This window comes from Pelecanus crispus, chromosome 1 (genome assembly GCF_030463565.1).
Source record: "Pelecanus crispus isolate bPelCri1 chromosome 1, bPelCri1.pri, whole genome shotgun sequence".
NCBI lineage: Eukaryota > Metazoa > Chordata > Aves > Pelecaniformes > Pelecanidae > Pelecanus > Pelecanus crispus.
In genome coordinates, this window is record NC_134643.1 from 57,173,253 (window position 1) to 57,198,733 (window position 25,481).

The 25,481-nt window shown below is 50.9% G+C and overlaps 1 protein-coding gene across 1 annotated transcript; it reads right to left on the minus strand.

Moving 5' to 3' along the window:
• SREBF2 (sterol regulatory element binding transcription factor 2) lies at positions 1-23,650 on the minus strand. Its single transcript, XM_075726031.1, has 20 exons — positions 23,569-23,650; positions 18,607-19,002; positions 17,537-17,718; positions 16,175-16,320; position 15,806; positions 14,154-14,375; positions 12,910-13,024; positions 12,522-12,703; positions 11,535-11,727; positions 10,348-10,529; positions 9,393-9,666; positions 8,240-8,409; positions 7,861-8,029; positions 7,150-7,273; positions 5,493-5,602; positions 4,043-4,175; positions 3,326-3,494; positions 1,908-2,093; positions 914-1,025; positions 1-245 (listed from the first exon to the last, which is right to left on the minus strand). The coding sequence occupies exons 1-20, from the start codon at positions 23,648-23,650 to the stop codon at positions 25-27; spliced, it is 3,369 nt and encodes a 1,122-aa protein (XP_075582146.1). The 3' UTR covers positions 1-24.
• Between the last annotated feature and the right edge of the window lie 1,831 nt (positions 23,651-25,481).

Here is a 25,481-nt window from a genome sequence, read left to right on the forward strand (position 1 = left end):
GCACGCGGCGGCCCCATGCCAGCATTAGGAGGCGGCGATGGCTGTGCCCCCGCTCAGCTTGACGATCATCTGCTGGCAGTCGTTGCAGGAGCGCTTGTCCCCCACCTTCTCCAGGGTGCGGGCTGCCTCAGCCAGCAGGACGGCTCGCTGGCCCGGGGAGGAGAGGAAGGAGAGGGGGAGATGGCGGCAGGCCAACAGGATGGCCGTGGCTCGCTCCCTCTGGCCTGGCAGGGTGTCCAGTTCACCTGTGCGCAAAGAGGAGAGAGAAAGCTCACGACAAAGCTACCACGGGTGTGATGAATACCCGCCATGCAGGCCCTTGACCGGCACCAGTTAGCACAGGCATCCCTGGCTGGCATTCCCCAGCTGTGCCAAGAGTGAGGGGCATCCTGCAGACCCCCAAGCAGCTGCTTTAGGCTGGCAGGGGAGAACAGTCTGAGCTGGAGACAGGCAGGGACTGGCAATCCTGTCTTCTGCAGAGACGGTCCCTTTCACCTCACTTTCTAGGGCTCATCCCAGCACCAGCACACACATCTGCTCATTTCCTTAAACCCCCAAGGGATTTTATAACCAGCACCACATCTCCTGGCTCCCCCCTTGAGGATTCCTGGCTTCCGCCTTTGCATTGGCCGCCCCGAACTCCAGCCTGCTGTTTTGTGCATGTGTGGCTGCATGAAGGCAAATGTTTCCCAGCCTGTTCACCGACACCTCCAGCCCAGGGCTGGCAGCTCACGTTAGCCAGCTTGTAGAGAGCGTGGCAGAAGCATCACCAAGAGCCATAGGCTGACAGGAGCTCGTTATCTCAAGCCTCAGCCATGGGGAAGATGCTGCAGCTGTGCCTCGCACCTTGCCCAAGCGCTGCCCGCTCCCAGCCCCGCAGGCAGTGGGTCGCTGCCCGGGCCCCGGGACCAACCTTGCTTGCTGCTCTGGGGCGTGCGTCGCCTCAAGCTGTGCTCCAGCAGCTGGTGGGTGCGGGTAGGGCTGGCACCCGCCATCAGGCGCACGGTGGCCTCATGGAGGAAAACCTGGAAGGGAAGGCAGGACCGGGGGTGAGAGGCGGGCTGGCACGGGGGCGATGCTGCGGCTGAACTCGCATCATCTCTCAGCCACCACATTTGGAGAGCGGAGCACTGACACCTTGACAACAGAGACCCACTTCCATGCTCCTCCCTCATCTTCCCAGCTGTCTCTGGGGAATTTGCAGGTCAGGGCAACCGTGAGGAAGAAAACAAAAAAACCCCACATATAACTGTGAGTGTCCTGGAAAAGGGGAGGAACAAGAGCAGGGAACAGGGAGGAAAATGGGAGAGCAAACCCTGGCACTGTGGCCTAGGTGGGCATCTCACCCCAGGCTGCTAGTGCAGCGCTCTGATAACAGCATCAAACTTTGAAAAACAGAGTTTGGACAACACCAGGACAACTCTCTTGTCCAAGTATTAGCTTACACTTCCCCTACAGAGGCTTAAAACTAGATAAACTAAACAGAAGGGGGAGAAAACACCCAGAGAAGCACCTGGTGCTCTACAGGTGTAGAAGGCATCTCACCCCCCAGCTACCTGCAGAGCCAGTGTGGCCAAGGAAGCCTCCTTCCACACTCCTTGGAGGGACTGACCCGGTCTGAAGCCACGTAAAGGGACAGGATGCCATGGTATTTGCTTGGCAATACAGACGTGCTGATGGTTTTCTAGGTAGAAACTAAGGCGGACACCTCCCCACACACACTGGACTCCCAGGGAAGCTCCCTCATCACCCACCAAGAGAAAGTACGGAGGCTGCTGGTGGCAGACCATCCCACCCCCAGCATCCAAACCGCTCAAGCCCATGTACACCCTACGTTTCCAAGGGCTGCAGCTTCCCCGTCGCCCCCCCGGCAAGGGCTATAGTTTAAGCTGGAGGCAAGCCATCACCTTGCGGTAGGCGGGCCTGAAGCCGTGGGCCAGCTTGCGCAGGCTGCCGAGGTCGCGCTGGAAGCCCGTCAGCTCGGGGGCCGAGGCGTGGTAGGTCTCACCCAGGGCCTGGCTGGCGTTCGCCTGCTTCTGCCACAGGCTGGTGCGGAGAGAGAGCAGCAAGTCACAGGCCAGCAGCTGGATCATCTGCAAGAGCCAGGGGGCCCGGGCACACACGCTTATTAACACAACCCATCAGGCGAGTAACAGGCCATTAGCTACACAGCTGCTGACACGGCCCATGGCAGGGCGGCTGCAGCACCTCCTGCCCACCCGGGGGGGCTCCCCGGCCCTCCCAGCCGAGTCGCCCCACCACAATGCACCGAAGGGAGCAGGACTTTGCTTTTTGCCCAAGCGGCACCTCTGGGGCTCGGCACTGAGAGGTCCAGCCTAAGGAGCAAGTGCCAGGCTGTGCCCAAGGAGCAGCTGTTCCTTCCAGGGAAGCCAACACCTCCACAAGGCTGACCCCGACCCCACTCCAGACAAGATGTGCCAAGGGGATATTGCACCAGCAATGCCCCAGCCTTCTGCAGAGGCTTTCCTGCCCAAACAGCAATACTAACTGTGGGAAACAGCAAAGACAGCCTTGCTACCTGTAGAGAAAAGAAAGGCAGTCTTGACACAGCCCACAGTGGCTGCCCAAATCCCTTTTTGCCCATCTGCTGCTGCCCCCTAGCATCGCTCGCTGTCCTAGTTGCTCTTAGGAGACTCTACCCGCGCTGCCGAAGCAGAGTGCCTCTGTACTGCACTGCAGAAACATTGCACAGTTACTGCCACAACATGCAATGCAACTACAATGCACTACAGCTGCCACCCAGGAGCAACAGAAGGGACCAGAACTGTGTCCCATATGCCACGCAGGGAAGCTCCAGCTTTAGGTAATCCTGGAAAGAGAGAAACAAGCCCCACACAAACTCAGGAATAGCATGGCACAGTCCCACTTTTGCGGTAGAGGGTTCAAACACTCATAAGTGCTGCCTAAAACAGAGCAGACTTGACTTAATGAGATCCTGCTTTACAGGTGTCAGCAACTTCATTTGGAGGACAGAGACAGAAGTTTTCCATGGACCAAGTTCAAAGTGGTCAAAGCACCAGAAAGGGGTGACAGGTACTGGCAGGAGAGGAGTGGGAGCTCAGCTATTTGAGACCATGCCCAGGGAAATGGTCTTGTATCTGCAGGTTTGCTCCTCCATACAGCAGGGGCAGAAAAATGTCAATGCTCTTTGCAAGGAAAGGGAAGAAGTGTCTCTTCTACTCCCATCAGATACAGGATGGATGGAGAATGCAGATACACACAACGGGGAAGCAATAAACCTGCAGCAAGACCAACCTCACAACTAAAACAGACCATGTGTTATCCCGGGGCTTATAGCTCTTACGTTGTTGAGGACAGTGCTGGAGACGCTGCTGCTCATGTTGAGGCTGTTCCATAACTGACTGCTGGCCCTCTCGCAGTGACCCAGGGAGCTCTGCTGTCCATCTGCCTTCCCAGAGAGAGAGGCCTGCATGGCTTTACACACGTAGAAGGTGGCCTTCACCAGGGCATTCCTGAAAGAGAAAGGCAGCGCTGCTCTCGAGCAGTACCATGTCATGCTGCCGCAGGGCAGCCCCAGGACCTGAGCTCATGCAGCAACCAACATCAGCTTTCACCCTCCCATCTTCAAGGGCAGAGATATCATTTCTTAGAGAGAAAAAAAATGGAAATCGTTCCTCACCTACACAGACTGCTCAGACAAATGGAAGGAAATTGGCTAAGAAGCTTTAGTGCAAAAGAACCAAGATGGTGATCCTAGCCTTTCCATCAGTGCAGGAGTTTTGTTTGATTTTGGAAGGTGGGAGACTGTGCAATTAGAACAAAGCCAAAAGACATCCCTAAAGAAGCAATTCTGACGCTTCCAGTCCACAGCTCTAATATCAGCCTTCAAGCCTTGATCTACACATCAATTTCTGAGCATGGTGCATTATGGCATCCCAGAGCACAAGAGGCATGCGACCCCAGAGCACAGGTAAGGGTAGCCCACAGGACAGGGGCTGGGGGAAGAACTGCTCCTGTTTAGAAGGAGTAGGGGTTTGCAAGTCATACAAGGCCTACGCACTCTGACATCTCCAGGGATTTCGGCATGCGCTCCACTTCTGCAAAATGTGACCTCACAGCTGCGTCATCCCCTCTGAGCCAACCGATTGCCATAGCCACTGCTGCTGACCACCATCTGCACACCACATCGGGGCCTGTAAAACAGAATCACAAGCTGCAATCCAGGAGAGAACACCCAGCTCCTTCCTGTTTGGAGAAGCGGGCAGGTGTCATGTGTCCTTGCCAGTGCCTTTGGCCAAGATTAACACTAATGAGGCCAAACTGATCCCATGGGAATGCACCTGTCTGGGCAAATGCTGAAAGGTGCTGCAGGAACACAAAGGGACTTACAGACACCCTACATCAGACCACAGTTTTGGGTGCTGAGTTTGTATCTTGTCAGCAAGAACCTACCCCGTCTACTTGTCTAGAAATCTGTTGATTTTCTTCCTGACAAGGATCTCCACTCACTACCCCAAAGTAACAACTCTACTTGTATATACCGTGCCTTGGCATTAATCACCACCAAACTACTAAATAATATATCAGGTTTCCCATAGCACTTCCTCCATTATTTAACATCCCCTCAAAAACTTCCCAAAGCCTATCTAGGGCCAAAGGACATAGCCTCTGCTACTCTGAGCTGCTTTTAAATTTCATTACAATATTGACCCAAATATAGACTTCCCTTTATACAACAAAACAATCCCTTGAAAAAGAAGTATCTAGTTTTCCTTCTATGTTTGCTCTACACATTTTAGGTATAGCACAGTTAGTCTGCGTCTAAAGCTCCAGCAGCATCCCAGTGAGCTGCCAGCTGCTGTCTGTACCAACACCAAGCAAGATGAATACTCCAGCAGCCTGCTACCAGCCAAACCCAGATGAGCACATGGCTCAGAGGGAGTCTACAGCTCTCATTGTCCCGCTAAATATACACCAAGAGACCAAACCAAGCACCTGCCTATAGACAGATGCTCAGAGCTTGTCTATAGCATGGTTCGCAGGTCTCTGGAGATTGAGGTATATACATGACAGCTGCTGTGACAGTGAGGTCAACCTGTATTTAGTCCAATAGGTAATTAAGTGGGAAAAAGCATTCCTGTGCCTCACCTGCAACACTGCTGTGCTGTTTTATATGCTACACCCTTCCTCTTGCTTTGCCTTGCCAGGAGCAAGTTCTCAGGTGAGGGCATGGGGTTCAGCTTGGAACATGCCCAGCAATACAAGTAACTGCAGTCCCACCTGGGCACCCAGCATTACGACACACAGCCAAATTTATGAGCCTTCCCAACCACCCTCTTCCAGTCTGAGCTGCCGTACCACATTGTGGTATGCTGCTACTCAGCAATCAAGTGTCACTCCAAGGACTGCATTTCTCCTTGCCTGGAGTTTGAGAGGTGGAGAGGAGAGAGTGAACGTGTTATCAGCAGTCGTTTCTGCAGCTGGGAGAGCTTTGGTTCTGCCGGACTTACCCAGGGCGGACTTGAGTACAGAATTGCTAGCAAAGGGTGGGGCTCCACTTCCCATCGAGTCCAAAAAAGAATTGAGCAATTTCAGGTACTCCATGGCACTGGAGAACTCACTGAAACAAGAAGCAAGGCAGACCTTTGCTATGCTGTCAAACAGGAGATACCAAAGCCTGAAGGCGTTTCTCATCAGTCACAAGGCATTTTTAAACAATGTTGACCCATTAAGCCAGCAGAAAGTTCAAGCTCTACAAGTAACACAACTCCACCGGACTGAAGAGACCACCCTGAGAGTGGAAGCACACAGACAGATGCTCAGGGAGGAGTAGCCTCACATCTCCCCATGCAAGGAGACCAGCACAGAACTAGAGTCAACCTGGAGATTCTCACCTCAACTACAGAGATGCTGGACATGACATATATTACAAGTTGATGACAGGCTCCTTTTCAATCACTGCCTCCAAAAGAGGCTGAACTACACTTCTGTGAGCAACTATTTGCATGTATGCAAATATATATGAATGCAAGTGACAACACATTCATAGCATTGGTCAAAGTAGCACTTGTGGCAATGATCTAATTTCCTGGGACATGCTACAGAGAAAGATCTTGAGCTCCTACCCCTGGGGGCGGGGGGGAGGCTTGCTATATTACTAAAGCTAGTCCTTCCCATGAGACAGGACTCCCACAAGCATATTGACAATCCACCTCACTTATACAAATCCTGCTACCTCCTCTCAACAGCAGCATCTGATCACAAGCATTTCTATTGTGCAAGCAATTAGACCAAACTGCTGCTCATTCTCTGCAATGATGCTAGAAAACAGATGTGAGATTGGGAAAAAAAAAAAAAAAAAGCTAGATGTACAATATTTTCCCTACACAGGTAGGGAAACCAGGTTATCTTCCCATTTGAGGCTTTTACCCACACTTTTTGGGGACAGGATCCTTACAGAACTTCCCACATATTTACATAGCGTTTGCCTGGCACCAGCAAATCTGGAGATCAGCTAGAAACAGTGCAGAATTGCTGGAGAAGGCTGGGGCTCCACTTCCCAATGAGTCCAGGAAAGAGCTGCTCTGATTCCCACCTATCGGCCCCTTTCATTTGGTTACAGAGCTTGCAGAGGCCAAGGACAAATTTGGCCAACATCTTCTCTCCCCATCTTGCCAAGCATCGATTTGATTTTTCACTGCTGGTAAGTGTGGCACTTTGTTCCGTTAGGAGAACACCCTTCTGCATAATGTAGTGAGCTGGTGGGGTCACTCCCTGACGTGCCAGACCTTCATGCTCTTCAGGCCTGGACATACGTTCTGCTATAGAGGTGGTAGGTGCACACTAATTTTAGTGTTCCTGAACATTAAACTCTGTCAGCAGAGAAAGCACCATCCATCCAGTTCAGGAATCAACCAGCGTTATGCCAGCTGACACCAAAAACCCTTACCACACCCAGGTTCATCTTTGACTTCAGAGGTTTTAATATGAGGAGGTAGAGCTCACCCATCTAACAAGCTGTGGTGGTCAGACTCACGTTGTCATTTCAAGTCTTTAATAAGGACTAACCATGCAGTTTGCCCCAGAGCACTCAGTCAATGGTTACAAGCTCTGCCTCAGAGCCTGCAGCTGCAGCCAGCAGTCCCCCAGCACAGCACGCAAACTTACCACGGCTCCTCCTCCTCCTCTTGTCCTGCTATCTCTTTCCTAGTCTGAGGCTTCACGAGTGAATCCACTGCTCGCTCTAGCAGGTTCTCACAAAACGCCTGATGAACTTGTGCAATGGGATCCGCTAGAGAGGAATTAAAAAAACCAAACCATTTCTCTTGCATACAATAATAGCCACCTCTCAAAGAGAAGAATGAAATTGTAGGAGCAAGATGAAGAGCAGTAGAGGGAAATTCTTGAGGAATTAATGCAAAGATTTCTAAAGACTAAGTTTCAGGGCCTTTTTAACTACCATTCTTAGTCATTAGCCATTACTCTTACTTACTAGCCATCAAAAGCTGCAGCCCTTGGCCAACCATCCCTGTGGCACTTCAGCCACTCAGCAAAACAGTGATGACACTGCTCTGTGGAGGATAAACCTTGGTCACCCCAAAGTCACCCCCCACACATTCAGGGCCACATCCAGGTTGTGTTCCAGCACATAAAGACACAAGCAGGATGACACAGCACAGTACACAAAGGGAAGGGAGCCATCCTCTGCAGGCTGAGGAGACGTCTCTCAGCTCCACAGCCCCTCTCGCCCTCAAGACAAGCGGGGTGGACATACAAGAGCATGCTCTCAAACAAGACGCCTGCTTTTGTCCCAGAGGCAGAGACTGACAGGCTTGAAGTGCTGGGAGGCCACGCACTCGGGACACAAGCGGCTCTCACCAGGGTTCCTCTGGGTGCAGTACAGGCTCTCCTTCGCGGCAGACTTCACCGTCCAGCTTCGCTCCACAAAAAACTTCTGTCCCAGGGGATGGCACAGCCAACGCAATGAGTCAGGAATGGCACTCCGCTCTGAGCTGCACAGGCTTTGAGCTTGGCTTAGAAAGTAGCTCTGGGGAAAGGAGAGGTCAGGATTGAGAACAGCACCCAGGGAGACACACCACCGAGGACAAAGGTCATATCATAATTACAGCTTGTAGCATAAATGAGGCCATATTGTAATTGTAGTGCTAGCAGATGCCCTGAGCTACAGCAATGCCAGCTTACAGGCCTTCCTAGAGCTCTGTTTGGAGGTATGATGGGAGAAGAGATGACAACTCACCGCTAGGAAGCCAAGCTTGCCTCCACAGCGGGTTTTCAAGCCAACCGCAGCAGTCAGGTGGATTTCTGCCATTGTGCTGGGTGGGATCTTTTCTTCTGCGCACTCGGCCAGATTCACAGCACACAGGGCCATGTGCAAGCCCGAGTAAGCCGAGCTGGAGGGAAGTTTACCTGCACCAGAAGAGAAAGGAAAAGTGTTAACTTTTAATGCAGTAGTACTAGCTACTGAATACTACCATGATTTTCAGGGCTACTATCCTAAAGAGACGATGAGAACCTGTTGACATGAGAAGTTTACAACATCGTATGCCTACTTTGTATTCAGGCAACAGAACAATCATAACTGAGCCTTCCCTCCACAGATACCAAGGTTGGCATCCACAGCTTTGCTTCTGCGAGAAAACCCTATATAGCTAAAATAGTTAGGATAAAATCATCAGCAAGTTTTGTCTCACTATATTCACCACTATCTTAAAACTGAACTCCTCTGCAGTCCACACCTGTACCTACACACATAATATTAAGGACAAGTACTTATCCCTGGTGGCATGGCTGCAATTCACACAGCATGATTAGGCAGAAGGAAGTTTAGCTTGGGTTTCTGATGTGGTTGGAGCCTATTAACATTGAAAATTGGTTTGCCAAGGAAACAGCAAAACCCACCATTCATAAGGAACATTCAAGCACTTCCTTAGACCATGTCCGCACGCCCAGGTTTTCAAAGCGTTATCAATACCAGCTGGCAATCCGTGCTCTACACAGCTTTGGAAATTTAAATTCTTCCAACAATTAACCCCAGCCCCTGCTTCCACATCACGTTCCCAAGTGATAGGGATGAAACAAGCCCTTAACAGCAGCACAAAGTGACTGGACTCAATCAACTGCTGCTTGGGAAAGACTCTCAGCCACCTCTGCAGACTCAGGAACACAAAACTCAAGACAAAGCTGTTGCTTCAGCTGTTCTTACAGAGCTCTTTTATTGCAGGAACCTGTCGTGTTTTAGTAAGTGGCTCCTGAAATTTGTCAGGCTAATTTCAACAGCAGCCCTCCCAGAGGAGGGAGGCCATAGTGCTCTCCCTGTATCCCCCAGGATCAGCTCTGAGCCTCCTCATTTGGCAAAACGAGGACAGCATATCTGCTACCTCTGCTCCTACCTGTTATGTGGAGCTGATGGAGCTTGTGATATGCTAGAGCCGCATCCCGGGCGCTGGTCTTGGCCTCGTCCTCGAAGCCTGCAGTGGCCTCCCTTGCCCGCCACTGATGAGAAGTCCTCTTCAGCAGCCACCGCACCAGCGCCAGCTTCTGCAGGCTATAGCGGATCACATTCCAGGACAGGCTGCAGGCCAAGTCCAGGCGGGAAGCCGGCAGCGCTCGGCCGAGTACTGACAAGCAAGTCTGCAGGTTTGATGCAGCTGCAGCAAAATCCCCCTGCAAATAACACGACAAAAGGTTCAACAACAAAAAGCACCATCACAGAGACGCTTTGGGACCTCCTTGGCACTGGCAGCAAGACAAACTGATGTGCAAGCTATGACAAGATCTTTAGCTGAGGGAAGTCAACGTAGTCCCAGTAAACATGAAGACAATTTACACCAGCTTCAAATCTGGCTCTGCATATATCTTTCCACACATGGCTCTGATCCTGCGCTGCCTATGAGACACATTGGCACTAGGTGAAAGCAGTGTCCTGCCTTCTCAAACAATATGGAAGTTTCAGGGTCCCCATATCAAAAGCCAAATGTTGCTTCAACAATGGAGAAGACTTCCAAGAAGCTGAAGGACAGCAGACAGACACAGCCAGAGGCCAGATTCTGGACAAAAACCAAGACCATGCTGCCAAAGATTGCTACAAGATGCAGCAGCAAGGAACAAGTACAGGCGTTAGGAGCCTCTTCCAATACTGATGTCAATGCCTCACTAATTTAGGCTGAGGGAGGACAGCAATCCACTCAAGACAACCCCGCACCAGCTTCTCTGAAATCAGACAGGATAATCCACTCAAGGAATACCATGCTCTTGCAAGTGCCAAGCCACTGCCTCACTAGGCCAAATTTACCCACACCCCCTCCTAGAAGATGCGTTTGATGCAGAATAACAAGTCAACTTTACCCGTGCCAAATCCAGGTCCGCTTGCTTGCGATGCCTCCAGAACGTGACTGATGACCTTGAGTGCAGCCGGGTCACCGGCTCTCCATGCACAAGGAGCTTTATGAACACGCTAAGTACAATCACCCCATTCACGAGCCACAGGATCAGCGTGGGCATCATCCAGCCGAACCAACCACCCGCATCTGCAATGAACATCCCAAAAGGACAGTTAAAAGTTAATTTGGACACTGAAAGCCTAGCAACAGGATGAGCACAGACCCAGAAGGATGTCTTGCTACGCTTGCCACATGTGGTATCAACTTTTGCAGAGACTGCATTTGAATCAGGAAACACCTGTATCAACAGCTTTTCATCCAAACTCCAAGCCACAACATTCCCAACGAAATAAAAAGTTATCTTTACAAGACTGATCTATAAAAAACTGAGTCAGCACTCAGTTTTCCTACAGTACCTTGTGTTCTGGTTTTTCCTATCAGACACACCCATGGGTACTCAATACTTCAGCGTCATTTTCTGGTCTTAATTAAGTTTACAAAACAACACCGAGGAAGCGTATTTACCAGTCAGGGAAAAGACAGCATGCCTACGGAATCCCCTGCCCTCCCCTAAGCTGCTGTACTTTAAACTATGAATATTACAGAGTAACTGTATTGAACAAGCCAGTTGCAAGACCCTATAGCAACAGTGTTTCTGAAGTAATTCTTAACCTATTACTTTATTATTAAGTTACAAAAATCAGTTACCTTAAAAACAAATATAAAAGTGAACATGCCTCAAAGACTGGTGAGGACAGGAGGACACCCCTTACCCTGAACTGCTTTTCAAGGGTCTATCCCAAGGGTCCAGGCTGCTGGGCTACAAACGTGTGCCCCTCTACCTTCACCACACTGAGCAATGGCTGGTTTTGTGCAAGAACGCTGGATGGGGATGTAAAGTGGAACCGTGTCCAAGCATTCTCGCTGGCTCTCCTCCCACGCCCTGCCCTGCAGTTACTACCCCTCCCCAACCATTAAACAAAGGTCGTACAACTCCCTGCACACACACACACACACACCCCCCCACCCATCCTATTGAGTTACACCAACAGTCCACCTCGCCACCTGCAGCCGGCACAGCTGGAAATGGTCTTCAGGGAGACCACGTCAGCCTGGCCACTTTCTGTGGTCCAAACTATTCTAGTTTGTTACCTGACTCAATGGTCAGCACGTTCCTGCCAGAGCCGTGGCGCACCAGGCTGTCGGACTCTGGGGTTCCTCGGGCGTCCAGGAGGGATGTCAGAGGATTGAAGGAAAGGCAAAGGAACGTGAGAGCACAGAGGAGTATTCGAGAGCGATCCACCATACCGAGGGCCACGGGAGGAGAGTCAGGCTCATCTTTAACCTTCAAAGGAACAGGAGTGGAGAGAAATGTAAGAGGAGGAAAAAAAAAACCCGCTTACCATTCTGTGGAACAAAAAATGCTTATGCTAAGGGAGGGGTAGGGAAGAAGGAGAAACAGAACACGTTTTAAAAATCTGCCTTTAAGATCAAGATCAGCAAGAACTCCAGTGAAGCTTTCCCTAGCTTAGTAAGATGAGGCTGAAGTATTTGAGTGCCTCCACCTTCCTTCTGCTCCCAGTCATTTCAGTTATCATTAACTGGATCCCTGGTTTAAGCTAGGATTAACCTTTGCTGCCCTTACGCTTTTGAGGATCTCCCAGAAGACCCACCTCTTCTGCGATATCCACAAAACAAACCTGTCAGCTGAAGACAGCTAACAGCTTTCCGTTACTGTGGTTACTTACGGTCTCATTAACCACAGCTGATGTCATCATCCATTTCCAAGTTCTCCTGCTTTATTCACTGGACGTATGTATCCCTGGAAAGCCATAGGCTCTTTGGGTCATGAGCATGCACTGTAAGTGTGCAGAGATTCTACAGGGGCTGAAGGCTAAGTACAGTTCTTCTAGCAGCTAAGGTATGGCTCAGATAATACAGCTCAGGAAGTAGTCTCAATCGTTTAAGAAAAGATAAAACACACCCATGCACCTTCCTCATCCTTACAAAGGACCTCTGACCCCTACAGATCTGCTTGCCAGATATCTGCTGGTTCCACTCTTGAGGAGAATTTAAATTCTGGCCCTTACGTATCCCTGAAGTAGATGCCTTGAATTTGACAACTGAAGTCACAAATACCTTTGCATCATCGAGGAGTGGGCTTCCTGGCTCTGAATCAATGGAATAGGGAGAGAAGCCAGCCTGGGATCCTGAGTCAGAGGCTGGAGGAGACATCAGCAGCACGTTCTGGTTGAAGTCATCTATCTTCAGATCCACATCGGTGTCAACCAGACTGCTTAGGTCAATGCCCTTCAACAGCTCTGCAAAAATCAGAGTGCATTACATACATGTTCCTCGATCCTGCATCCTGTCAGTGTCACTCAGATTGGCTCTGTCACCTGGAGTAACACTGGCCACTATTGATGGAACATGCATGTCATCTGCCTGTCAAGGATAAGAAACTGCAAGAGGCATCCTACGTTCATGCTGACAGCCTCCCCCCTGCTGCACAGCCTCCACAACTTACTGTTTTTTTGGTTAGCCAGCTTCAGAACCATGTTCTCCTGCCTCAGCTTATGGTTGGCCTGCTGTAGATATTTAATGTAATCAATGGCTTTTCTCAGAACTCCAGACTTGTGCATCTGCAAGGAATTAAGACGTACAGAACGCAGTTTATATGAAGAGCATCAAAGGGTCACTCCTGCTTGTAGGGGTACCACAACCCTTTGTATCATGTGGTGACAGAAAGAAAAGGGTGTAAAGGACCACTGAGCAGCTGCAAAGAAACTAATAGCAGGGTACACTCTGTGGGCAAGGCATCAGACTTTGAAAGACACACAAGGCCTGGGGTCTCTCAAAGATCTTATAAAAATAGTACACTGGAAACAGATTAACACACAAATTACAAAAGAGTTCACATCTAGGTTTCAGATGGAAATAGTCCTTTGAAAGTACCATAGATTTGAAATGAAGTGGCACTCTTCTGCTGTCTGTTAACCATTGTTTACTGTTTAATTCTGAAATAAGTGGTTCTCTCCTTGCCTTAGTCCCTTGACCATCCCCATGAAAATACTTGCTTCCAGCAGCAGCAGCAAAGTTTAGCCTGTAAACACAAGCCCAAAGTACTACGAAGCCACTGCAGACTACCAATGTTTTTAAAATGTAAGCTTCCAATTCCACCCAGCAATAGAGGTGACTTCACTAGTGCACGTATTTGTACGGAGACCATGCAAGGTATCAAAAATACTACTCCCTGCTCTGCCAGAATGAGGTAAAGTGAATAGGACAACCCTGAATACATGGTGCAAGAAAGCTTCTAATATTTGAGCAAGCAGGAGTTTTTATAACTCAACATCTAAAGGAAACAAACTGGAAAGCTCTGTAAACCCTCGTCCCTACTGCAGTCAGACAGAAAAGTAAACTTAAATTAAGCAAGCTCTGGTTTGGCAGAGTTATCAAAACATGCACTTGGATACTCTACCTAGAGAGCCTATTTAAGGTAGACCTAACATAAGAACAAACCCATAAGGTATAGCTTATTTTCAAGAAACACTACCACTAGCGTAGTAAAATAAACATTTTACAGGTGACCCTTCCTGAATACAATTATCAAGCTTTCTATCACACAAGTGTTTCTCACCAGTCTTATCCCAATACACGTGTGCATACTACTAACAGTCGCATGTACCCAACTGCTTCATTTGGTAGAGCAATGAGCACCTGAAGACAAGTATTTATGACACTGGATTTGCCCTTATTCCACATCTTTACCTTGGCATCTGTCCCCATGACAAGGTCCTTCAGCTCAATGATCTTGTCATTTATGGATGACCGGTAACGCTTTTCAATGATGTTGTGAGTTGTTCTCCTCTCTCCTTCTTTAGGTGGTTCTTGTTGCTTGACACCCCCAGGAACTTGTTTAATAGGCACCTTTTCTTGTCCCACCATCACTGGCATTGTGGTCAAAATGGTCCCATTGCTCCCAACAAGGGTCTACAAAGACCATGTGTAACAAGCATCATGAGCAATCAGCCAATTTAGATAAGGTTTATGATGGTAAAAGAAACAAGAGTAAACAAAAGAAGAATCAGGAAAAGTTTGTACAGCTCAGAAAAGAAGAGATATGCCAATTTCCTCCCGTCTTCCTTAGCTGGCATGGGCATTGACACAGCAGCACAGAAAAAGTCCACCACTCTGCCGCCCACACTGGTCACTGTGGAGCAAGAACATCTCTTGTTCTCCAAGAGCATCAACACTCTTCTGCCAATACCATGCTCTGTTCATCCAGTAAACAGAGAAACAGACCAAGGTTCCTCCTTACTCCTACAATCCTTACACCCTAAGGGTCCAAATCCACCTTTTCTGTGGACAAGTAAAGTCATCAAATCAGCAACAGGCAATGCTACTTCCAAACTGCCAACAGCAATGTTAGAAAGGACTCAACTGTGGAAAAACAAAAACCTTGGCTTGAGCAATGCAGTTGATTTGAATTCGATTAAATAGAAAAAAAATCCTAGAAATAGATCCATAAGCTATAAAAATGCCTTAAGATGAGGAACTAAGACAAAGAGTGGTACACAGTGGTGTGAAAAGCTCAAACTTGGACATCTAGATGTAGGACAGACCATCTACACCAAACTAAAGCAGTACGTACTCTGCGATAAAAGATGATGAACCCCACCAGAACAGTTGCACAGAGGGGATTCCAGGACAGTTGGAGTAAAGAAAGTTCAGACTGCTTAAGCCAGCAAAACAAGATTGAGAAGGGTACATGTGTTCTCTAAAGTACACCAAGGATCAGGGAAGTGGTTATGGAGAGGAAGAGTTATTTCTGTCAAAAGACAGGCTAACATAAATGAGAATAAACTAGCCATGAGCAACCTCAGGAACAATTTCAACTCTGAAATAGTCTTCTAACTGGGATCTTAGAAATTAATTTAGTTTCATTTCAAGCTGGAACTTGACAAATAAGTGAATTTAAGTCCTATACCTTTCCTTGGGTAATTTCCACCAAATTTCATTATGTTCAAAACACTTTATGGATTGTGTCTCAGACAGACACAATCACATAAGCCTCACCTCTGTATGAAAATGCCACCTAAAAGAAAGGAGGTTAACTGAAGATTTTAGTCTGGCTGCTAACAAGTACATAAGAAGCCTACCATGCTATGCAAAAGAAGTCAAAACTTAAGTCCAGACTTGCAAGTTTATCTCCCCCAGTAAATACTTGCACAGCGATATCTGTTCAGAATGTACAGGATCGTAATAAATGCGTCTTTGGGGCACAAGTTTCTCTGAGTTGATAAGACGTGGAGGCCATGAAGCACAGCTACCATCTCCAATGATTATACTGAATCCTTACTGCGTATGCCCTTTGAAAAGAAGCTTAATTAGTTTTCACATTCAACATACTGCTATTAGACGCTACTGAGGGGGAAAAGGAAGTTCCACAGGTATTCTGAGTGAGTCAGCTTTCAGTTTCAAGTATCTTCCAGAGGTTAAAAACTGGATGGAATTTTTAGGTCATATTCCTCTCCTTGTAATACCAGAAAAAGGTAAACAGAAACGTGCCCTTGGTCTTTGCTTACTGGCCATGGGAGGCTGCCAAAAAAGTACAATCTGTGTGTTTAGCCTTGGCAGAACCAGAGTATTACTTGCTCTGGACGTGTGTAGAACAGCCCTCAAAACCCCTCCCGTTTGCACCACTGCAGAATACTAAAGCCCACACCTCTTCCTTGCATTAAGAGGAAAGGATGTCAGTGAGGAGAGGGAAGGAAGAACATCATCCGTACGGTACCTGCAGAGCTGTGGTCTGAATGGGAGCAGTGAGTGCTGTCAGCGCTGGGTTCTGTACCGCGGCCATAACGGGGTTACCGTCCGTTTTCAGGGTTGTCAGGACAAGGGAGTCCGTTTTTATGATCTGAGGCTGGACCAGAACCTAGGTTGAAAAAAGCTGCAGGTGAAGGGGAGAGTAGGCACATATTTCTCTGCTGATCTTAGCAGCCAGAGGTAAGCAATGACAGAGTTGTAACTTTACATCTCAGTGGATGGCAAAAGAGCAGGGCGAGTATTTCTTCCACCTTGCGCCCTGCATCACTTGGATGTTTTTTCGTCAGCCCCTGATGCAAACTCTGACCATGAGACAGTCTAAACAGCACTGGTGGGAGGGGAGCAGAGGAACCACCAGGACATTGGTTTTCAAATCAGTCACCAGAAGTAAACAAGTATGTAAAAACACAAAAGAGCTGACGGAAAAGTTCCCTTCCCCTCTCCAGTTACACCTATAATTAGCTCTCTACAGCAACTGGTTGAGTACTCAAGAGTCTAACATGGCTAGAACAGCCTGCTTTGGCTACAGCACTTTCCAGATACCTGTAGTAGCTTTTTCCCCCTCCAATTTCACTGAAAGGATCTGTACCACAAATGTCAAGCAGATCAAAACCAACAGTAGGTTATTTTGCCATAACACAGCTTGCTCTTACTTGTTCAAATACCTCATTGGCTCTCAAATACAGAGAGCACTATAGATGGCACAGGACAATTGAACCAGAGCAACTTTGTCATACTGAGAGTATCCCCTAGCCATGTTTTTATCCAACACAAATAAACACAAGACTTTTTCACTCCCATATGTGTGTTTTAAAACAAAAATCACATGACACCATAACAGCAAAAAGATCACAGAAACTGTGGCACAACTGGAAGAAAACATTCCCACATCACCCAGCCCCTGTAAGACATGGTAGAGGTGGCGGACTTGCAAAGATGGAGGAAAAAGTCAAAGAAACCTCGCTCAAGTAAGGTCTTCCAATCCAGTTTGGCAGCACCAAATTGCAAAAATATTTTAGACCAAGTTTAGTTATGCAAGTGTTTTAGTGAAAACTATTTCTGAGCATTGCCCACTACTTGAAGTCACATCATGGCTCACAACAGGAACTCTCACGCATGACTTGCATGAAGTAAAATGCTTCTGGAACACAGGCTGGCCAGAAATACCTCTCACACACAAAAACCTTTATGCAAAAGCAATCCTAGCCAGGACCACCAGCCACACAAGCTTCACCGCCTTTTCCCTGGCAAGCCAGGAGACCAGACCCAACAAAACCAATTTATTCTGCTGCTGGATCCCTGTATCACTCCTCATTTTTACTTACGGGAACTTGTTGGACCTGTGGTGCAGCGACCGTCTGGACTGTGGCTGGTGTTAATGTCTGGATGGTGCCGTTGGCAGCCTGCGTTAGCACTCGCTGGGCCTGCACAGTCTGCACTTGCTGCTGGATGGTAACCGGCTGAACCTGGGAAGATGTCACCAGGCTCTGGACTTGAGGCTGGAGAACTGAAAAGCAGGAGAGACGTCAGGAACAGTCCAGAGACACAGGCCTCTGTTCTGGAACCCATAAATGCTCCTAGCTTCACTCCTCCTCTTCCCAGAGCTTCTCGGTAGGCAGCCTTCAGCTAACACATCCCACACCTTGAGAAGCTTCCAGCTCCTCTGGTGCCTCCTGCAAGAGGGCACTGCATCTAGAACAGCAGCTTTCCAGGAGGCACAGAGGATCAGCTAAGAGAAAATAAAGTCAAAACCCTTTGGTCTGATAGCACAGGACTCATTACTTCAGTGACATTACGCAGTACAACCAGCCCTTGCCCGCTCCTGATGATCTTGATGGACCTTAGGATCCTATTTATCACATGAAGAATCAACACCTACTGAAGAGGATCAAGATAACTGGCATTCACAAAGGAAGATCCGGTCATTGTTAAACATCCCTACATGTGTCTTTGTTCAATGCAAGTGCTGTACTTGAGACTTCGGTAATTAGAACGTCCCTTCATTCCAGACTGCCACATGGGACAGACCAGAGCTTCAGGACTGGACGTGCCTACTGCACCCATCAGCAGGAGGGCAGGGTTGCCAACAACCATTTTTCAGACATTCTTTTCTCAGGCCTCCAAAGAGGCATAGGAGAGAAGACCATAACAGAGGAGAGCAGCGAGATGACAACTATCACAAGAGGTCACATGAAGATCACATTTATGGCGCTTTCTCACACTCCCCCCAACTCCAAAGCCACGTAGGCAGGAAAAGGGACACCCCACGGACAGCACCGCAAAAGAAGGATTGTCAGGCTTGTGGTGGCTGGGGTTGCTTTTGGAATTTGAACACCAACACCATTTATCATGAGTGCACCGGGCACACCCATAGCCTGAACACCCCAACCACTACCTTGGAAACTCGTGGCCGCGTTCTGGTAGATCACCGGCTGCTGGATAATCCTGGTCTGGGGCGCAGAGCTGAACGTCGGTGTAATCATCACGGCCTGCTGCTGGAGCTGAGGCTGGAGAGGGGGCCGGGGCTGAAGGAGAGGGGCCGACCGCGGAGGGGCCGGAGGCGTTGCCTGCGCCGCTTTGACCGGCAGGCTCTGGAGCTGGGGGGAGGCAGGGGACGGCGGGAAGGGCTGGAGCTGCACCTGGCTGTACGGCCGCTGCAGCTGCGGCTCCAGGGCCCCACCGCTGCTGCCACCACCACCGCTGCTGCTGCTGCTCTGGAAAGTGCCACACAAGTGATCCGAAAACAGATCTGGGAAGTCGCCTGCCTGGTTACTGACAAACTGCAGCATCTCTGTAAAACAGAAGAAAACGTGTTCAGTGCTATTTTATTGCCCCACACACTTTCACACCTGCCATTACATCAGGACTCGAATGACGGTGTGCGTGCACAGAAGGGAGCTGTGGGTCCTTCAAAATCTCCGGAGAATGTATAACACCAACCTAAACATCTCCAGAGAGAAGCCAAGAGGTGGCCAGCAGCGGGGCACTGCTGCTGCTGCTCAGGGGGAAAGGCAGGACCCTCCTACAACACCTTCCCAGACTACAGGATCCAAGCACAGACTAGAACCTAAAGCCATCTCCAGTGTATCTAAAATAGATAGAGTCTCTTTCCATCACTGCTCCAGCCTAATCCTTGCAGAAGGAAGAAGCACAGCACCAAGCACCTCCGTCATTCCAGCACTAACCATTCTACCACCCAACTTTTAGGGTGCTTTCAAGCCCGCTATCCCTCCTGCCCTACTATCTGGAAAATGAAGAAATGGGATAAGAATTAATCTTAACTTTGTTTTACTTTCAAGCGTACCAGAAATTGGGGAAAAAACACTAAAGGAAACAACACTTTATAGAACTGTAGCAAGAGAAATCCATGCATGTGTTTTAAACCACCAGAATAACTTTTTGGTTGGGTTTTTTGCCTATTTATCCCCTGCCTGCATTCGCTGCACAGCAGTTTCTCTCCATCCCACCTTCTCCAGGATTTTATCAACCCACATTAAGAGGCTCCTACCGCAACGCTATAGCTCTCCCCCGCAGAGGAAAAAATTTCCCAACTGAGAGATCATTGCTCATAAGCAAAGCTTCCTCTTCCCTCCATCTAATCAGATTTAATCCAATTATGCACCTTAAGCTACCTGAACGCTACCCCTGATCTGTGTGTGGGCGGTGGCGTGAGGAGTCAGACATCCTTCCCCACCCCAGGACCTGCCCATGCTGCACTGGCTCTTCCACAGCTTTCTGAAAGTCCTATTTATTTTTTTTCTGGAAGTCAGAAAAAAGGGAGGGGACCCACAAACATAATGGAGGGTTTATAACTAAATAATAAATTCAGGTTTAGAAAGTAGAAAATAGACTTCTGACTTACAGGAAAAAATATAACAAAGGACTCTTTACACCAGGAGCCTCCTCATCCACAAACCCGAAGGACGTTGCTGCTGCGGTTTATGAAGGTGGTTCAAAGCAGCAAACTTTTCACAAAATGTTTCCACAGAAATTGTCCCAGCAATAACAGGGCTATTAATTTGCTTCTCCAAAATGCCACCCACATGTTATCCAATTAATTTGTCTGACACTCCCGAGACAGAGCAAAGGGATTGTCCTCCAAGCTTCTTGCTCCCTCAACAAATGTTTCGCCATATTTCTGCGGTACTACTCTTCTTCCCTTTCGACAGCAATCTTTCCACACCCTGACACACACTTAAGCATTAACCACGGCCATTGCTCTTAGGAACAGGAGTCTGTCGGACGGGGGAGGTTGGGAGGAGATGTGTCCTCCTGACCTATTTATAACCCGACAGTAAGCGGGCACGCATGGTTCCCCAGCACGGAGCGGCAGCCGCCCTCGGGAACCAGCCGGACCAAACCTTTGTCTCCGCTTTCAACTAGATGAACAAAAGATTTTTTTTTTTTTTTTTTTTTTTATGCAATGCCTCAGTAAACTTTCACAAAACATTACCGGAGCAAGGAGGGCTGTTTAAAGATTAACACTTCTGCATAACATCTAGATGGGTATTAAGCAGCTTTTCACCCTCCAACTGACTGCAGCTAAGACCATCCCAAATCACCCCCAATGTGATAAACTTGATAATCCCAATACGCACTTCTCAGGATCCTCATTTGATGGCACTGCTATTTCACTTACCAGACAGCACTACGGCAAGTGGGGAATAAACATAAATAGGACGAGAGTCGCTCTGGAACAGCTAATTCCAGTGTAAGAGCCAAATTCCAAGTACTGTATCTTAAAGAACATTGTGTTCAACATACCAGATTTAGTATCTTATTAAAAAAACTACTCTCACAAGTTAAAATCGCGTCTTTATCATAGACTTAACTTTGACTAAATACAAAAAGTCTAAAGATTAACTCTTAAAAATTAGACTGCCAGGGGATCAAACCCACTTCTTTTAAAGTGCTCAAGTGCTTTCCTAGCAGCAACACAAGGAAAACAAAAAGCAGGGGAAATGGCAACATCCAAAATCCCAGTCTCTTCCTTTTAAAACACCTTCGCCTAACACAGAGAACAGAGCGAGTGTCTACATTAACTGTTAGAAAGCTCGGGTGCTTTTGGAAGACGGCTATCAGTGATAAACCCATCGTCACCAGATCACCTGCACCCTCGGTGCTGAAGAGTTCTCAGTCCCTAACACGGAGTGAGATGCTACTGCAGAAAAATACCCCAGCCCAGCCCAAGGCTAAAAAATGCCAACAAGGTATTACGAAACCAGGCCCACCAAGGACTTCTGCTGCCTGTATTAGCAGAGCGACCAAATACCTGGCAGAAAGGCCAGGGCTGGGCTGTAGCTGCCTCTCCCAGGTGGCAGCTCAGAGCCTGCGCAGGGGCTGCTCTTCCTCACGCTGCTGGAGACGCCGTGCTTTGAGAAACGCAAAGCGGCGGAGATCCCAGCCTTGACAGAAACAACCCCTCCGCCCCAAACCCAGACGTGCTTCGCACCCACGACCGACTCGGAGCTCGCTCTCCGGCGCTACCCAGCAGCACCCTGCCAGCGAGGAGGTGCCCGCGGCCGCGCAGGACAGCCCGCGCTCGCCGGAGGAGCTCGTGCTGGGGCAGGGGGCAGAGCCAGGCACCTTCGGCTCAGCATCAGGACCCCCCCCCGACCAGCCTCGTGCCCCACCCTGCGGCATGACCCCGGCGAGCACCGGCATCCCAGAGCAGTCGGCGCATCCGCCGGACTGGCGACATTCCTCCTCCACGGCAGAAAATCAAAAGCCGTGCAGCAGGCGGTGAGGGTCCCTCAGCCTGAACGGGAGAGGAATGCCGAGACCCGCCAACAAGATGACTTAATAACCAAATCAAAACCCTTGCAGAACGTCAAACCCTGAGATGAATCTGTGCTGGAGCAGAAAAAAAAAAAAAAAAAAAAAAAAGGTCAGGATTGTCATATACCTCCCCTGCCCTCGGGAAAATCCACCCCAGGAGCTGGGGAGGAAGGTGAAGCTTTCTCCTAAGTTACTCATCGCTCTGAATCACACATCCCCGGGCACACCGTGGTTCAGAGCCAGCTCCGGGTTGGTCAGAATTTGTCTCCGTTTCCATACGGATCCTGAGAAGTCATTACATGGTGCTTAAACAGGAGCAAACACCACCTTCGATTCGCACCATCAACTTTATGAGTGATAACTAAGCCCTGTACATTCTCCTAAGGTATGTTCTCCTTTCACATATGACGAAGAGAAAAAAAGAAATTTTTTGATGATGAAGAGAAAAAAAAATAAATTTTGCCCCTAGCCACACTGCAAATCAATCACGATTAGAAACTTAAAAGCACTAGTTTAATTTTATCTCCGAACTGCTAAACAAGGATGGTTTAGACGTCACCCTTCCAAAGCCACGCTCTGCGGGATTACGGCCGAGCAGAGCAGGGGAGCCGAGCCAGGTCCCCATCTCCAGCCTCCAGCAGAGCTCATCGAGCAATTACATTTTTAATGGGTTTTCAGGAGCTGCTTGGGGAACACTAAATAAGGCGTCGCACGCGGGCGCTGCGTTTGGCTGCGCTTGGGTGGAAAACGGGGATTTTCTCGTGGGTCTGAGCTCCGGCCTCGATGCGGTGAAGTTTTAGGACGACGGGGGGGGGGGGGAGAAAAGGGACACTGAAGCAGTTACACCTGTTTTGGCGGAGGAGGGCGAGGAGGCACGGCCTCCCCCCACGGGCACTAGCGGCGGCACAGCTCCAGCAACCATTTAGGAGAGCCACGAGGAAACACGAGGGGAATCCCGGGCAGCGCCCGTGGGTCTGAGGCAGAGGAGGAGAGTCAAGGTAATGCCTCCCTCCAACCCTCTCCCGCGCCGGCAGCGGCCACGGGTGGGAGGAAGGGCTCGGACCCCCACACCCCCAGGCGGCTTCTTGCAGTCACCGCCTCGACGCCCCCCGGCGTGGGTCAGCCCCGTGGAAAAAAGCTCAAAAGCGCTCCCCCGGCCGAGCTGGCCATCGGCTGCCCGCGCCACGTGCGGAGACACGCGTGGCCGCTCAGCAGGCGAGCGCGGCCCGGCGGGGCGCGCCCCGCACCCCCGCCTTCACCCACTCGGGACGGGGACGGGGGATTCCCCGCCCACCCCCTCCCACGCGCGCTGGAAGCCCGTACCGCGCGGGAAGCGCACCCCACGCAGCAGGGCCAAGCCGGTGCGGCCACCCTGCGCTCCCACTCCCCACTCGGGAGGTGGGGGGGGGGGGGGCGGGACACACCCCACGCAGCGAGACCCAAGAACCACCCCACCCACGCACCCTACCCCCCGGGCGGCACCAGCAACCCCGGACCCCGACAGCTCCCCCCACCCCGCGCGGGGGGGGGAGCCCACGCGCGCCCCCCCCCCCCCCCCCCCCCTTCCCGCGGCGCCCACCGTCGATGTCGCCCAGGGTGAGCTCGTCGCCCAGCTCGGTCAGGGTCTCCATGTTCTCCGCGCCCAGCTCGCCGCCCTCCATCGCGCAGGGGCCCGCCGCGGCCGGGCGCTCCGGCTCATGAACCCCCCGCCGCCGCCGCCGCCGCCGCCGCCGCCGCCGCCCCGGGCGCTCAAGCGGAGGCTGCCGGCGCTCGCCGCCGACCCCGCGCCATCTTGGGCCGCCCCGGCCGGCCGGCGGCCCCGCCCCCACCTGCCGGCCGCCACGGCAGCGGCGCGCGCGCCCCCCGCGGTTTGTTGTCAATGAGACCAGGTCGCCCCCGGCCAATCGGCGGCCGCGGCGGCGCGTGGTGTGATGGCGCGTCACCGATCAGCAGCTGCGATTAGCATAGGCCGCCCCGCCCCGCGCGGCCTCCCCCCGCCCTCCTGATTAGAATATTCATGAGGGGGGCGGGGCCGGCGGCTGCGCAGCGCCGAGCGCGGCGGCCACGCGTGGGAGCGGGACCAGCGCTGCCGCCTCCCCCTCTGCCCACGGAGAACCCGGCAGGGGCAGAGCTGGCACCCCCGGGCCCCCGGCGCGGCTGAAGCGGGGAAAGGCCAGGCAGAAGGCGGCGGTGGAGCTCAGAGGAAGGGGTTTGTAGTGTCCCCCCACCCCGTTAGCGCCGCCATCCCTCCGCAGCTCCCCACGGACCCTCACCTCCTGAGGGGCCAGACCCGACGCCCGCTCCCACCAGGAACAGGAGCAAGAGCCAGGCTTCTTTTACTTTAAAAAAAAAAAAAAAAAAAAAAAAGTAAATTTTATTCAAGAAAAACAAAACACGCACCCATTGCCACCCCCCAACTGATGGACCTGGTTCCGCAGTTAAAAATTCAGGACATTCCCCCTTTCCCAAAGGCCGCAGTGCCCCCAGCCCGGCACAGGGCACCCGCTTCTGGGGGACGGTCCCTCTGCAAGAGCCTCCTCTGGTGCGAGTTCATCAGCAACCATGAGAAAAGGCAGGGTGGTTGTGCCAGCCCCTCGCCTCTGCTCCCACTGCAGCCCAGACGCCCTACAGAGGGTCGCAGCCCATGAGCTGGCTCCCTCCCTGCTCCAGCCCTGCTGTCCCCCCGAGAAGGGGACTTGGGAGTCTAAATTAGAGAAGAACACCCCACCCAGAGGGATGGGGGCAGGATGGCGTGGGCAGGGCGTGGGGTACGGGATAGGCTCACAGGGGTTCAGGGCTGGCTCCCCAAGCACCTTCAGCATCAGCGGTGCTTGCAGCCAACCTGTGCTCATAGTGTAAAGAGGGCCAAGAGCTGAAATCCCTCCTTCCCAAAAATTCACTGCCTGTTTGCCTCCCTGCGGGGATGCACTGCGGTAGCCGCCCAGGAGAGTGGGATGCCATCGGGCTGGGAACCGGCACTGTCAGCCTTTTCAACTACGGCTGACCGACAAAATGCACATAGCTCGGTAAAACAGCCGCTGGGAAGAGGGGAGAACTGGTCCGGCAGAGGTAGCAGCTGGGCAGAGACCAGGTACAACCAAGTTGTAGGGGGATGCCAATGAGATCACCAGCTTAAAAAAGAAAAAAAAAAAAAAAAAATCCCAAAACTGAGAGAAGCAGCATTGCTCATGAGGCTGTTTGGCGTGACACGCTCCCCAGCCCACCCACGACAGAGGAGGCACGTTCAGCGTGGGGCACCCTGTGCTGCGGGGGGGAGGGCTCCCCACGGGGCTCAGCCACAGCGTGTCCCCCTTGCCTTACCCCACCACGGATGGCAGCACCCCAACCGGCCCAGGGGACGGCCCCGCTGCCTTCCCGTCTGTGCTTTGGCTCTGGGGAAGGGGTACCCCACTTCAGCTCCCCCCACCCCCGTTGGGGCAACCCACCAGCACCACCACCCGGCCCCTGCCAAACGAAAGGGAAAGGCAACAA

What these genes read in the sequence shown, in the direction of transcription:
- SREBF2 (XM_075726031.1), bottom strand. Translation starts at nt 23,650, where the DNA reads ATGGAGGGCGGCGAGCTGGGCGCGGAGAACATGGAGACCCTGACCGAG. An exon ending in TCATGGGGACAGATGCCAAG is followed by an intron (nt 13,025 to 14,153) that starts GTAAAGATGTGG and finishes AATTCCTTGCAG; the next exon opens with ATGCACAAGTCTGGAGTTCT. An exon ending in CACTCCTCGATGATGCAAAG is followed by an intron (nt 11,728 to 12,521) that starts GTATTTGTGACT and finishes GTTCCTTTGAAG; the next exon opens with GTTAAAGATGAGCCTGACTC.